The sequence below is a fragment of the Onychostruthus taczanowskii genome, unplaced genomic scaffold (genome assembly GCF_017590055.1).
Source record: "Onychostruthus taczanowskii isolate IOZ18803 unplaced genomic scaffold, ASM1759005v1 scaffold7, whole genome shotgun sequence".
Taxonomy (NCBI): domain Eukaryota; kingdom Metazoa; phylum Chordata; class Aves; order Passeriformes; family Passeridae; genus Onychostruthus; species Onychostruthus taczanowskii.
This window is the reverse complement of record NW_024504786.1, coordinates 5,164,799-5,181,235: the sequence shown is the minus strand read 5'-3', so window position 1 is coordinate 5,181,235 and position 16,437 is coordinate 5,164,799. Positions and strand designations below refer to the sequence as shown.

At 39.2% G+C, this 16,437-nt stretch overlaps 1 protein-coding gene across 1 annotated transcript in view; it reads right to left on the bottom strand.

Annotated features, from left to right (window-relative positions):
- FAF1 (Fas associated factor 1) overlaps positions 1-16,437 on the bottom strand; it is a 152,780-nt gene that overhangs the window by 14,794 nt on the left and 121,549 nt on the right. Inside the window, exons 14-18 of the mRNA XM_041421439.1 lie at positions 15,848-15,984; positions 13,322-13,410; positions 3,901-3,981; positions 3,489-3,566; positions 374-589 (exon numbers count right to left, since the gene is read on the bottom strand). Coding sequence (XP_041277373.1) covers positions 374-589; positions 3,489-3,566; positions 3,901-3,981; positions 13,322-13,410; positions 15,848-15,984 — 601 coding nt within the window. The remainder of the gene's footprint in view (positions 1-373; positions 590-3,488; positions 3,567-3,900; positions 3,982-13,321; positions 13,411-15,847; positions 15,985-16,437) is intronic.

Below are 16,437 nucleotides of genomic sequence, written 5' to 3'. Positions count from 1 at the left end.
GCATCCAAATGGCAAAACCAGAAAGTTCAGAAGTATAACAGACCTAAACAATGAACTACCAGCAGTGCTGATGGAGGCTCTTTCTAAACAGGACATGAGCAAAGCTGGCTCAGCATATTCAAGTTTTCACTGAATATGGTCGACAACTTTTCCTGAAATGTAGGATTTTTTACGATGTCACTGGAGGCAGGTTTCACAGCTCTGTATGTAACATCTGACAGCACTGGGCAGCCAGCAGCTGGCTTAGAGCTTGGCAGCACTGGAACATACCCAGGCACACAACTTTTACCTTCTACGCTATAACACCCCAGCCCATCCAACACACAGGAGCAAGAAACAGAGGTATTTATTCCTGAAAGGTGTATTTACTCACATCTCTCCTCGGAAAGGTGCCCAGCAGCTTGTACTCCTCCCAAGGATATCCCTTGGAAGCTACAAAATCAAAGACAACCTGCAGCTTGCTGCTGGCCAGGAAACGCCGCTCAAAGAATTCTCCGCTGGGCGTCCGGATGCGGAGTTTGCTGACAGACTCAGTGCTCTCCTCCTTCGGCTCGGGGGGCAAGGACTGCTCCAGAGACAGCCTGATGGCCTGGGGAAGGAAAAACAACCATTTTTTCTAATGCTAGCAACAGAAGAAAGGGAGAAAGCTTTTCTATTTATTTCTTCTAGAACTTCAAGATGTGTCGCAGTGCTCCAGAGTCTTTATATCTCAATGACAAAATAATTTTTATTCACTCCTTAATAACAGCCCACCAGACAAGTAATTAAAATAAATCCTTCTTTATAACACATATTATTAGGTCTACAGTTAATGCACGATGGGATATGTAATTTAATCATTTGGCAGAAAGCCTTGGAAAAAAATTGAATGAGGGAATAATTGTCAAGTGGCCAATTGCTTCCTTAAAGGGTATAAATTAAAAGGCAGTAAAAGTATTTCTTTAAAAGCACTTGTCAAATTGTCTTCCTCTTGCAATGGTAATTGACCATTTGCAGTAGACTAGACCCTTAATGGCAGTTCAGAGTGAAAAGAAATATATGCAAGAAATTTACTATAAATAAACTGAAACACTGTTAAAAGATGCAACTAAAAATGCCACAAATGTACATTAGATACACAGAGGACATACAGAAGTAGGAAGAAAACAAGAAGAAAATTGGGAGAAGAGAAATGGGAGCTTGAAGATTTAAAATTGGTGATAGTAGTAGTAGTAGTACTTACAAGAAGATTGTTCTAAGTACAGCTGGACACGTTTTCTGCCACAACCTGCATGAAATCATCCCTCAAATTGCAATGACACTACATGGCAGTCATATGTGTATGGCTGTCTTCCTGCTAACATTGCTGATGTCAAGGACTTTAAGGGCAGGACCCCGGTCTGTGTTCTCTGTCCTCTCTCTCTGTGAGCTGCTACAGCACCAATCCTTTGATTAGATTTTCTTTTTTTTTAATATAAAATTAATGGCTAACATTAGACTGCTGAATGAGGTGGGCATTTTTGGTATTCATGGGCAGTATCAGTATCTGTCAAAAATTTGATCATACTCAGCTCTGTTACACTATCACCTCACTTAAGGTAGCACTTGAAGAGAAGGTAAATGAATGGAAGAAGCAGCACAAACACACTGCCTGCCCCAAAATGTGCCTAAAAGGCAATTTTTCAAACTGAAGAGGCAGTCAGGCAGGGATGCAGGGATTTACCCATTTTCAAGGAACTTTCAGTATACACAGTTGCTATTTGTGCCTTTGAAACGCCCCCAAGGTCATTTAGTAACAGAAACTGATAGAGGGTGATTATGCTGCAGGGAAAGGAGTGGGCAGAAGCAAGATTACAAAGGCTTTTAAATAGTCTGCTTCTTACACACACACCTCTGAGCAAATTATATCTCAGTATAAATATTTATACATAGAATTTCAGTTCATTTTTGCTCATCCACTATGAGATAATATTTTAAATAGATTCTATTTTAATTTTCTCCCTCTCCATTCTCAACCACCTGCTTACTATCTCACTGTTTTGACATTTCCCCACACAGTATAACAACAGATGCTACATTATTTACTGAACCCAATCAATTATATTATAGAAAAATAAACAACAGTAGCTCATTAGAGCTCCTTCCTTTGTGCAAAGAGTGCGTCGCTCCTCAAAGTAACCACTCAACATAAAATGGCAATTTACAATGGATATTTTGTACCAGCAAACCAAGTCAGAAAGCAATGACATGATGAATCACATTAAAAACTCTTGGACCCGAGCAAGCAATTTCAGATTGTTGATAAAAAGGTGTTCAGTATGTGAAGAGCTCAATAGTCAGATTTTAAAATACAAACTGAACATAAAGCCACTTCTGTAAGTAAACACTGTTGCAAAACAATTCAGTCCAAGTAATCTGTATACTTGAAAATGGGGAGTGTTAGTAAACACTATTGTTAAAATCCCTTTTGTTCTACTAAGCAAACAGATCCTATTATTTTCATTACTGCACTCTGCATTAAAACAGGGAAGCTCAGGTGTATTTTGGTAACATGGGCCAGTGCTGCAGCCTTTGCATAAGAAAACCATTTCCAAAAGGCCAAGGTATCAGAAAACGCTCAGGACCAGATGGAACGAAGCAGAAATAATTATTGTTTCCATGCATGCAAAATAACTTCGAAAAGAAAAACATATTTCTTGCTTGAACCTGAGTGTGAGCTGATTGTGAGCCTGCTCCTGCTGCAGTGGATTCATGTTCAGCTGCTGTTAACCTCACAGAATTGCCATCTCACAACCAGTCTAGACCCTGCAAGAGCCTGCAGGAGCCATCTCTGAGAGGCACTGGGACCCTGAGCATTTACCACATTGAGAGAACCTACAAAATAGTTTGAGGAACAGTATTCTTCACAGCACAGGCTTTCTGTTTTCTTACAGAGGCCTAGAGACATAAAGTACTTGTTAAAACACAATTTTCATTCATCATAAGGAAGATGCTGTAGAAGACTGTTCAGAAATTTTTTTAAGTACACAAATTTCAAGATTCTGGATTTTATTTTCTTAATTTTTTTTTTTAGTAAGTGGATTGTCTCCCAAATTAAATTTGGTAACTTGTTTGATCAGAATTGCAGTTAGGCTTTGTGCTACTTCCTGGAAAAAATGAAAGGGCTCCATGTTTTTAAAAGGAGTGTCTGCAGAAAACAGGTTAGAGCCTCCCAAAGATTCCAGCATTTATGGAGCTCATTTCACAGATCTCCTGTGAGCAGGTCCATCAAATATCTGGCTGTATCTGAGACTCAGATGATAAAACAGAAAAGCCATTAAACAGTGGATGAAAATTATTTAACTGCACTAAGTTTCACAGATATACAGTAAGAAATCAATAACAGTGAAGAAAATTGATCACATAAAAACTATGCTTTGAATTGAAGTTGAGTGTGTGTTGAATGACAGTTTCAGTACTCATAAGCTTCATGAATTCATAAAGTTATCAGAAAAGGTAAAACATCCCACCTCACGTTCCTCCTCCTGTTCTTTCCGGATCTGTTCCAAGCGAAACTGCTCCGCCATTTCTCTCTCTTGTGCTTCCCTCTAACAAACACAAAGGGCAATCCCACATAAATATGTGATAAACACAAATGCAAAGAAATTTTTAAACGTTTCCATGGAAATTAATATAAGAGGTAGGATATTTATTAAGCAATATTTTCCTGCCTTTCCTTTCCCAAATGAAACCAGGACAGGTTTAGCTAAAATATGCAGTCAAGTCTAGTCCTAGTGACTTTATCTGGTGCCACTTTACAACATGGAGGACTTTAGGGTCTCATGTTCAGAGCACAGCTGAAGGCAGGCAGTCCCCTGCAGCACAGAGCATTCCCAAACTCCAAAGGGTTCCCATCCCATGGGTCTGTGCCCCTGCACACACCTTGGCTCTGTCAGCCTCCAGCGAGATGCGGTACGCTTCGTCCTGCTCTCTCTTCACGTTTTCTCTGGCTTCACGTTCATCCTAAAAGTGAAAAAAAAGAAAACAAAATCAAATAGTGGACAAGTATGATAAATATCTTTATGCTCCTCAGCACTCTTTAATCCCAGTGACTTCAACATCACTCAACTACCTCTAGGAGAAACACATTCAGAGATGCCTCAAGGGTGACTGTGGCTTTAGAAATTCTGATTACCTGAAGCTTTGATTAAGTTGCCAGGGAGGGGAATGGGGTGTCCCAGCCCTGGCCTGGGGGCTGGATGAGGCACCCAGGCTCTGCACTGAGGGCCATGGCAGGCACAGAGACCTGGGGAGGAGCAGCTTCCAGTGGAGGGGTCACTGCAGGGGGGTATGGGCTGGAGTTAGGGGTGATTTCCCTCCTGCACCCAACAGCTTGGATGGTTTTGTAACAGGGAAGTGTGGTTTAGATGCTGAGGCTGGATTTTCATTGGCTCTCTACTCAGACTGACAGTGGGTAATGGCTGGTCCTGACAGAGAAAGCCCAATCCCAGGTTCTTCCAGGGTCAAAAACCCCTCAGCAGGGTCCATCCAGGGTCATGACTAACAAACATCATCCAGAAGCCTCAATTCACAGTGCTGAATATTATACAAAGATGGGGAAGTAGCAGGTCCTGCTCTGAAGTATCTCAAATGGACAGATGCAGGCAAGCAAGGAACAGGAGGTTACCATGCCAGCAAAAAGTATCTTATCAACAATCACAGAACAAAAAAATAAAGATTTAGTAAAAACACACAAATGACAAAGCAAGGCATCATCCACACAGTGGAGGATCAAAGAGTGTATATCCCCAAAAGCTGGAATAACTGCACTGGGGTGATGTCAAATAAAGCAAAGTGTACAATCAATAGTTTCATACCCTGCCTCTGAAGCAGAGACAGTGGCTGCTCCCCTGTGCTTACCTGTATTACATCTCATAATCCCCCCCAGAGCCCTGCAGAGGCTGCACTGGTCCCTACAAAAATCAATAGCATTTAGCTGTGAGACTGCTGGTGGGCTCAGCAGGGTCTCCCCTGCAGTTCCCAGTAACACAGCAGCTGCACTGGGGCAATCTGTCCCATGTTTCACAGAAATTAAAATCTAATACCTAGTGCTTCTTGAAGAATGATATAATCTTCCTATTCAGCTGCAACATTTATTCCACATAAAAGAATAATTTTGCTAAGTGATCAATTTTCTCCTCAAAACATCATTATTTGGCAAAAACTGAATTCTGAATGCTAAGAGCTCATGCTAACTGTAATTATAACAACATACAAACATGCCAAGATGTTCCTCAAAAAAACCTCTAACATCTCCGTGGTTAAAGCTCTAAAGTAGAATGCAAACACAGGAGGAAAGGACAAACTGCAGGGAGAACTATTCAACTTCCACTTGGAAAGTAGCAAAATCTTTTCAGATTAAATTCTTCCTTACAGAAACAGGACCCAAAGTTATTCTACAATCAGTGTGTCCTGAATTTCATTCCAAGATTTAGAAACCATCACTTCATTCAGCAGAACCGAAACACGAGTAGAAGTAATTCTTGCAAAATGCTAAAAAGGGTAATAATCATCAAAAGACCTTTTCTCTTCCTGGCTACTCTGGACATTGACAAGTTTTAGTTGTTCTGCTCATGGAACTTGAACCTGATAGCAAAAACTACCCTACATGAATATTCCATTTATGAGACGAGGGGGCATTGAAATAATTAAACAGATCCCATTTTTATGTTTTCCAAATATGAGGAAAGCTTGTTGAATACACAGAGGTTTTCCCAGTTCTTCTCATAGATGGAACATAACAGAAGAAAAGAACGTTGTGCTATTTATACTGAGACTTTTCATAAACATACTGAAAATTTATCTTAGAATAGCGAGAACCAAAATAATCTTTCCAAACCAGCTCACTAAAGGAAGATGACTTGAGGTTATCTGCCAGAGGACAAGGCTTTAAAAAATATTTAGAATTATTTCAGAGAGAACTTACTCAACTTTTATGTTTTTTGACTCCATGTATCACACCTAAGTCCACACATTGAATTTCAAAGGCCACAAAAGTTCAGTAATGTCCAAAAGAACTTTGAAAGATTAGATACAACTATTGCAACTACAGGCTCTTCTCCATCAAAGATTGCTAGCAACTAAGATAGTTACTGTAGTCTATACCAAAAAAAAACCAACCAACCACCAAAAAAAAAAAAAAAAAAAAAAACCAAAAAAAAAACCACAAAAAAAACCCCCCACCCTGATGTTATAGATTCTACAACTAGAATTGAAACATGAATTCCAGGCATTAAAAAAAAAAAGTTAAAATGCTTTCTTCCCTATTCATTGCAGTTATCATCATCATAGAAGTGGATTATGAAAAAGATGTCAGGAATGTGAAGAATTACCACGCATGACTGCCTGGTCCTCATAGAAATAAGTGAGCCACATCTGAAAGTAAATGACTGCCACTGAGCCCTACACCTCATTGAAATAATACTGCTCTTACTGAAACAGACCTTAAAAACAAACCTGGAATGCAGAGCTCTTTGGGTAAGCAGCAGATGTAATCCCGTGCAATGCCTCTTTGTACCTGCTTCTGTGTTAATACTTCTGTTTGCTAATACTGCTCACAATCAACAGGAACCAACTCCTCCACAGATTTTATGGCTAAATTGTGGTATTGTTTGGTTCAGAGTTACACCTTGGACAAATTTTAAACATTACACGAAGCAGTTCTCCCTTTTGTAATGCAGTTTCTTATCTTAGTCATCTGTCCCTCTAGAGAAGGATGAGGATGCTTCAAGTTCACCAGAAAGCAACAAAAGAAACTCACAGTAGTGACAGAAAAAGCAGAAGAAAACATTTTGCAAAGAATCTTCCACTGCACTAACAAAGAACATGTCAAGGATAGTCATGCCACTAATAATTGATATTAAAAACTTCAGAAGTGTTATCCATTAATAAAACTTGAGGCAGCTGACAACTTTCCTGTTAGACCCTACATAAATTGCAGTCAGCATTGACTGAACATCACTAAATGCATCTCCACAGTGCTTTTGCAATGAAGGCAGAACTGGCATCTTCCTTATTCAAGAAATCAAAGTATAAACAGACATGGCTTATCCTGGGCAACTTAAAAAGCTTTCATCAGAAACAGGGGAATTCCACAGCAGTGACTGAAGGCTGGTGTGAATGCAAACCATCCACATCCCAAGGGTTTGGGGCTTGAGACAAGGGGAGAGAAACACACATTTCTGCTTTCCCGTTTTGACAATGAGACAATGGGAGGACATACATTCAATGGAAGGTTGGAAATCTGAAAAAAAAAAATGCTTTTATTCACAAAACATATTCTTCAGCTATGACTTTACTATTCTGCTTCTTAGAGATGCAGTCAACCCAAAAATATCAAACACTTGTGACATAGCTACAACTGACCAGAGAAAACCTTCTCCTGAGGAATATCCAGTGCATCAAGACTAAGAAAAACTGACAGATAAAATTACGAGGAAATTTAGGATAACTCTCTCATATAACTATTTCCTAAAACATTTGTTGAAGTTAATCCTGAAATACCTAGTGACAGGCATTTTCAGATGCAGGACGATGGACAAAGAGAGGTTCTTGACTGAATTTAGGACAGCAGATTCTACAAGTTAAAAATATTCCACTTTTTCAATGGGATATTTTGCTGGAAAAGTCAGCATTTGCCCCTCTGGGGCCAATTTTTTCCTATTTATTATTGTCATTTCTGAAGGCAGGATTTAATGATTTAACACCAGGAATCAGCTTTGCACCTGATTTGTCTCAGGGGGCTGTGTTATATTATTCCCCATTGTCCTTTGGGACCAGTTTTACTGTGAAGTAAAACTGGATGAGACAGAACTTGAGAAGATACCCAGGAGCAGAAGACATTTCTCAGCGCACCAGTGAGTAAAGGGCTATTACAAGAAAGAAAGAAAGAAAAAAGTGTATTTACAAATGCTGAATGTCTATCTGAAAGACAGCTCATTTCATTGAACCACTCCTGAAATTAAAATCTGCAAATGCTTAAGGCTATTCATGAGAGCATTAAAGAGAAACACCCCTTTGTCCAAACAAACCAGTGCAAGAAAGGCATTAATTTGACTCACTAAGATGACAGACTTGCACATTGTATTACTTAAACACACATGATGGGGAATATATGGCAGGAAAAAGTGTACACAGAGTGTGTTGGGTGTATGGGAAAAACAAGGACAAAGCAAATGGACATTTTAGCGGTGGCAGAACCACAGGAGGAGGCAGGATGGGGCAGGGTGAGGGGCAGAACAGCACAGAACCACCACTGGACCCTGCCTGTCCACAATGAAGGCTGAAAGCTCAGTTCCAGATTCCAGTTTTGGAATTAACTCAAGTGACACAAAGAAAACCAAACCCAAAACCTTTAAGGAGTCCTGCAGTGCCTTTCTGTGGGAAAAGAGCCAGCCAGTCCTGATACACCGAGTGGAGCCATCAACATGTACAGCCTAAAAGCCACAGGGACTAAAGATATTTTTCTTTCCTTCCTTCTTTCCTTCCTTCCTTCCTTCCTTCCTTCCTTCCTTCCTTCCTTCCTTCCTTCCTTCCTTTTCTCTCCTTCCTTCCCCTGCCATTGCCTTGCACTTTGCCAAGGCTCTAACCATGCTGTAAACTCTTGCAGGCAGCACTTGCACCCGCCGGGGTGTGTGTGGCCAAGTGCTCAATGGGAAGCCCCTCGTCTGGGCTGCTATCATATTACAAACACAAAATCAGAAAATTTAATCAAACAAATTTTGATTACTGTAGTTTAATTAGTTATAACTAGTAATAATTAGTAAATGTGCTAATTAGATTTTTGAGGGGTTAAATCCCAATCTTTGCTAGATGGCTGTCATCACCATAATGCTTTTGCGCTTTGGAATTTAATGAATTTCGTGTGTTCTCATAATTTCTTGTTGTGCAAATACTATACACCATGATACACATGACAGTGTTAGATGGAACACAGATTATCAGGTATTCAGATGCCTGATTTCCACCGATTTACATCAGAGCTTCAGTCCCCAGCAGAAATTTCAGAGGTCTCTTGCAGAGCTCATGGAAGCACTTCCCCTACATTTGACAGCAGTGAGACAGAAAAGGAGGAAAAGACATGGTGATAGCAGGCTTCTCACAGCACAGCCATGAAAATATCACTTGGCCACTAAAGCCCCAAAGGGCTGTGGCAAGGAAAAGAGAAAAAAAAATTATACTGCTGGTTTGGAGTTTTGGTTTTCCTTCACATGTTTTTAAAAGTCCTCATCCAGATATTAGTGAGGAAGGACCTGTGTTTTCCTCAAGCTCTAGAGGTATCTATGAAAGAGATGTCAGCCAAGAACAGAGAGGAAGGATGGTGACTGCAGGCCTACAGCTTTCTACAGCCTATCTTCAGTCAGAGTCTGTTTACAGCAGTTTTTCCAGTTTAAAAATTCTTAAGTGTCTCTCTTTTACACTACAGAGCAGTGTGCTGGCAGACATAGTTTAAAGTGAATGAAAGGTTTCAACTGGTACTTGTAAAAATAAGAAGGTCTCTGAAGCAACTGTGGGTATTCCACCTTGATGTTTAATCCAAGAGCAGGAGTGCCAGTGTTGCATAAGGACAAAAATAAACGCGACCAGACACCTACTGTTACTTAAATGTGGACAAGTTGGGCCAGCTGTGTAACAGTCATTTCTTTTACAGTAATAAATGTTGACAGCAAAAATAAAAAATGCATTACTGAGGCATCATCAAATGAGCCCTGTCATTACATGGAAACTCCGCCCTGTATAAGCTTGTCAAAAAGTGTTACTGTAATCCTTTGAGAAGCCTCCTCCTCAGGCAATGAAGAAAAAATGTTGAGGATCAGCCCAGAACAGGTGTGTTGTGCTGTAATGCCAGGATTTAATCACAGATCTCTTCACATTAATCTCACAAAGGAACTACCTCGGATTATTCAGGCCCATCACGCCACACTGAGATGATTATTTAACTGTCCAATTAAAGCAAGCAAGCTCACAGGGTGTTTATAAATGGACATTCCAGGGCGTAGAATATTTTACAACTATTGTTTTCCTAAGCCCAGCAACAGGTATTGACACTTAAGAGGAACTGATACCCAAGAGGAACTGATACTACATGCTCCTTTCAAAGTCAGTGCCTGAAAAATCTGAGTGCATACCTTGATTAACAGTGGCAGAGGCTGGTTATCCCTGCTCTGAGAGACCCTCTCTTGCTTACAGGACAAACTCCTTAATGACATTTATTCCCTCTGCAAAACCCCACTGCCTGAGCAGTAGCTAGGGTGTCAACTCCTGTACTGGTGACCAGGGGAGCAAACATGGTTAGAAAAGGAAGTGTGTCCATCAGATGCAGGAAATCATTAGTGCAGCTGCAGAATTACTCTGCATACACAGCTTGAGGTTGGACTTCAGACCTGACTGCGCTGGGAAAGGTGGGACTGTATCCTAGACAAGAGGCTTCACTGGTGATGGTCACTGAATTATCCATTGGCCACTTCTAATCAGAAGAGCCCTGTGAGCACAGCAGTGTGCTGCTAATCCAATTTTGCTGTTTGCGGCTTATTCTTACAGCATTTTTAGGAGCAAAATTATAAAAACAGACACCTAGACTGTGTATGTACAATGGCACATCAACAGCATGGTCCAAAAGAGGCAGGAGGTTTCCAAAATGTCATCTGGCCAACGCAGCAACAGCTCATGATTGACCCAGAACCCTGGAGAGGCAGTGAAAAGAATGGGACAGCAGGCTGATCTCCCTTGAAGGAAAACTTGGGAGAGGAAACAAGTGCAGAAGTTACACACCAGGACAGGCATGTTGGGTTACTATGAGCATCCCAATGCTTTTAAGGTATTTCTTGGTATTTCTTTGGAGAGTACAACACACAAATCTAAAAATTAAATCCAACTGCTAGTTAAGTAATGGTATTTTAGCACTTGACACTAAAAAAATATGCAAGAGATTTGCCCCATTAAAATCTTATGAGGCTAAATTGGTAAATTTTACCAATACATGGATATAAAAGCACAGGATTTAGCTAAGCATATTATTGCCAGCAGCTATGAGGTGGCTCACTCAGGTGAGGTAAGTTGGTAAAGCTGTTCTGAGCATCCCACCTACACCCCCAGCAGCTGCTCAGTGACAGGGAGCTGCCTGTAGCTACAGCCAACATCAGCTGAACACCTGGAGCAGCTGCTGGAGTGGTACCAGTCCTCCTGTACCCAAATAACCATCAGAGGGCACTGCAAAACACTCTGTGCCAAACAGGATTATGCAATGGCTCTGCTGGAAGCTTTCATGTGCATGAGAATTTCAGCTGCATAAACTCACTCATTACTGACTTCACGCTGTCATTTACAAATGTTTCCAGTTCTGGTTCTCTCTCACACACACTTCTGTTTACAGCAATGCTACACTGATGACTCCTCTTTTTAAAGCACAAAAGAATTTTCTGCTTATCTTCTTGTGGTTTTATCATGACTTATTGTTGCTATTAAGAAAACAGTAACAGAAACCGGACTCTGTATCCTGTTTGCTATTGTAATATTTGGGAAAAAATTGCACCAACTGCAGTAAGATCTTAAGAAAGAAAAGGTGTTGATGTTTGAACACTTGAAGTTGTCAAGTACAAGGCTTACAAGAAAGCTACATGTTGTGTAGCTAACCACAAAAAGGCAATATTTTGTTTTCAGGCTGAAGCCCTCTGTTGAGTACAGACTGCTTGTCAAACACTCCCTCTCTGGAATAGTAATTTCATAAAGCAAGGTTATTTTTTATTTTGAAAACTTCCTGCTTCAAAGGCAAAGTGTCTGAGATCACCTTTTCAGTGTGCTTGTAACGAGTGGAGCCAAGGTGTAAGTAAATATCCTATCTGTGTATAGAACCCATAGTGTCTGGAAAGCTGCCCCCAAAGTTTATTAAATTTTCCTTCACTTTTCTGAATGTCAAAGTGTGTTAGAAAAAGCTCCTGTTGGGGAAGAAATGTCACTGGTGCTTCCAGTGACAGAAAAATGAAGGACTACAGAAGACTTGGACAAAGGTAGATGTTGGAGAAACGTATAAAAATCAATTTTCCGTTCTCCCTAGATAGGGAGAGCACTTGGGGAAAGAAGCCAGGAGACAACAATCCCATGTGGAGATTGGACTGTCACTGTCACTGCTCTTGGACACCCAGGGAAGGACAAAGAGCAGCCCAGGACAGGAGCCAGTTCCTGGGTCTGGTGTTCTGTTCCTCACTCTGTTCCAATCCTATCACTTCTGGTTTCTTCTATCCCTTGTTTGCTCTTGTCTCTCTGACTTTATATGCTTCTCTTTCCCCCAGTTTCTTCCTTTTTATCAGCTTTTATAGTTTTTAATTATGAACTTGGAGCTTGTCTGTGATGTAAATTTCACCTTCTTACTAAAGCATTAAAAAACCTCCCATACTCAAGACACTCCTGTTAAAATGCAATAAAAAATTCTGCTATATCATGCCTTGGATTTTTGTTGTAATCCTCACATTTAAATTTGTGTTCAGTATTAACAAAATTAAAGTCAATTTCTTTACCAATGAATTACAGGTAGCATAAATAAAGAAGAAAAAGTGAATGACAGATATTGTGCAGATAATGTGCCTTCATATTATAGTCAGTAAATCTTGTACTAATGAGATACAAGATTTAAATGTGAAGAATGTGTTTCGTGAATTATTGTCAATCAATGTCTACACAACAGGATAACAATAATCTTGAATGGCAACACACCTATTATTACAAATTCCTATGAACTTCATTACTTAAAAATGTCACTCTTAATTTACAGAGTAACAGATAAAGATCTTTCAGCTGTGAAACTCACTTTGTCTGCTTCTGTGTAATTGAAACACTGGTTTTGAGAAGTCTTGTCATCATTTATGCATTCTGCATCATTCTGAGTGGTGGTTCAGTACTGGTGTACTGATCAAAGTTGGTTTCAGCCCCCTTTTAAGCAGACGCATTTAAGATATATTAATCTATTTTTGTTTTCTACCTATGACTTGGGGCTGGTCAGTGGCAAAAAATCTGATAATTTTCCTTGAATGAGCATATTAAGCTCTATAATATCACTATAATGTAACCAGTCACTGGTGACTATGTCCAGAAAAAGGAAAGAAACTGAAAATGACAAGACCAAAAAGGAGGAGCTGTTCTGAGAGACCCAAATACACAAAGGAGACTTGACCTTTTTAATTTCTGACAATGGAAGAGACACTAAAACACATCATACCCAACTCCACTGGCTAAAGAAACAACTGGTTAATTTACATCCCCAGTGATTAGTTGAAGCCAGGAGGTATCTGCAGCAACTTCCAGTGCTCACCTCATCCTTTATGTCTTCTTGCTGCTGGGCACTGAAGATCTCCATTGCAGCCATCAGCCTCATCATTAGCTCATCCACTGTTGTGTTACCTAGCAACAAAGGAAGATAGCTGAACTTCATTTCATCAAAGTTATTAAACAAAAAAGAAGTAATTTTAGAATTAATCCATAAGAAATAAAAAAAAAAGACAAGAGTAGAAAATGCAAATATCTCAACAGAATGCTTTCAGTTCACCTTTTTACTGAAAACTCAAAATTATTTTTACAAAGGTTGATCACAGGTTAGAATTTCAGATGGTGCAAATCTGAACAATTGCTCTTATGCTTGCATACATTAACTCTATTTTGTCTTTTAGTCACTGATGTTAAAGGAAAGCAGTAGATCTGGGATTCCCTTATGTGCAATTGATTTTACAGTTTTAGAATTCCTAGGGAGACCAAAGCAACTACTTAGCAGGCAACACAAGGTAGGATGCTGGCAGCAGCATCCAACTGGATTGGTTTAAAACAATGGAAAAACCCACAATCCAATGACTGAATGGATGTGACAAAATATATCCACATTTTATTTGGATAAACTAGTAATAAAATTTCAAATACTATATTTTCTTCAGTCTATTTACTTCTCAAAAAACTTGCAAAGCTACAGAAGTGGAAAATTCTGTCATACATGTGTGTATCATTAAATAGAACACATACATAGGAAAACAGATACCTCCCTATATTTTCCTTCCAGCATGCCTCCAGTCTTCATTAAGACTGAAAGATTACTTTAATTTCCTACCAAGATGCATTCTTTGGTTTCTCTTTCTAAACTGAAGACTACCCATTAAAGCCACTTGTCATAGTAGTTAGGAGGTCTTAAACCATGAGAAATGGTCAAAAACTATGAAGTCTTAACATCTGCCAGCCTAAACAGCTGTTGGACCCCAGCAGAACAAGGACCACTAAAGAAAACAAGACTGTCCCCATAGTTTCCAGCCCCAGGAAAAAAAGTAAAAATCAAAAGAAAAGTAAGACAGTCTGCATTTCAATAAACACCAATGGGGTTTTAGGTTTCTATATAGTTGTATCTCTTCTGTCAACATGCCTTCTCACCCTGCCCTGAAAGGCCCTCATTGTTCCCATTTCTAACATTTGCTACCTTAGCAGAAAATGTTATCCCACATGCTACAACATGCAGGACTTCAGAGGCTACCATTCATCGAGGCAGTATTGTTAAAAGATACCACTGTCCCCATTCCTGGGAAAATAACGAGCAGAAATTGTGTGATTTTTGTTAAAGGATGAATTTAAGTAAGGCTACAATAGATGATTGTTTTAGTTTGGTGCAAAAGATTGCAGAAAACCTGATAAATCATTAAAACTTAATTCATGCCATTAAATAATCTGGATTATTTTTAAATATAAAGCTGCATTGTATTATGACTTTGAATTGTTGCTAAAGCAGTTAAGTAATTTAAGTCAGTAGCACCACCGACTTCAGTGGGATGGCAAAGGTTCTGAAATGTACTGCAGAGTCAGAAAACCAGCTATTTATAAGACTATTTCCATGAAATAACCTATGAAACCTATGAAATGTGTTTTATAAATTACAGGCATTCATACCAGGAATTAGTGTTGTGCTGTACCTTGCACTGAGGAGACAAAATCCATGCAAAAGTAACCATTTTGTCCACAGGAAGGAACACTGCAGATTCCTTAAGAAAATTATTAATCCCAGATGCAAAAAGAAACACTAATGCTTGTCTGCAAAAGGCAGCATTTCCTGAGGCTGAATTTCCTCAGGAAAACGAGATTACAATAAAGATTGCCAGACATAAGCAATAAAAAAATGAGGACACAGTGTCATGAAGGCAAACTCGTGGAGACAGCAGAAGAAATGAGAGGCAGCCATTCTTTGATGTGCTCTAATTTGAAAAGTTACTGAGAACAGCAGTCAGAGGGCAACACTCCAAATCTAAGTCACCTTGCTGCCAGTGAAATCAGAGGAATGGTTACACCAGAAAGAGCTGCTCATGCAAACCAGAAAACTTCATTTATGTGAGATTGTATTAGGAACTTCAATCCTGACCTGATGTGGGAGTCTTGATGCTGAAAAAGCAACTCGTGTCCAAATATTAGCAACAGGAGCCCAGCTACTACCAAGGAACTACACACAAAGAACCAAATGCATTCTGGCACTATGCAAAAAGTGCAGCCAGGATCTTCTGGAAATCAGGAATATACCTGGATATTATTTTGGAAAACTAAGTGTAGCTCCTTATTTAGGAAATTAAGTTTCCATTTAAAAAATAAAAGAAAAATGTAAAGAATAATTCTACTCCAGTCATGGCAACTGCAATCTCTAACACCATGCCAATTGATACATTTATTAGTAGTAGATAATTATACCCTAGCAACTTAAAGTGTGTTTTATGTAATAAATTAATATTCTGGACATCTTGAAAGAGAAGCAGTTAGCAAAGACCTCTTACAAGAGTTTCAATACTCACGTAAGGAACACCTGTAATATAAAGAACTGTACCTTGTATTACATTCAACACTTCATTAGATGAACGTTTTCCCATAATAATAAGGAAAAGTGGAAACTGGTCTGTCTTCTGAGTTCGAATGGTTTGGGCTACAACACTCCCAAAATGTCTAGTGCACATCGTCAGAAACCTTGTGGGGGAAGAAATAAATAGTTAACATTGTAGAGGATTTTTTGAAGTTAGGTTTAAAATAGTAATTATGCTAAATTCAGCAGTTTAACTGCATGTTGCCTACTGTTTAACACATTCTGTATTCAGTACTAGAGCTCTTTATCTCTTTTTATGACTAAATTATTATAATATTTACAAACATGATAGGGTTCAGGTTGTCTAAATTAAAACAATTAACAATTGCTTGAGACAGTGATTTGTTTCATGGAGAATTCCATTTCCTGTTACACTATGTGAAGACTATAATTCAAAACTACCCCCCAAAAACAATAATGCTGAACCAATTGTTTAAAACTTTTAAAGAGAAACTTAGAGCAACAATCTAATAAACATGGTGAAGTATAAAAATAGTAAATTTCACACGAAAGCATAATTTAATAATGAAAGATCAAGAGATTGGTTTTATCAGTCA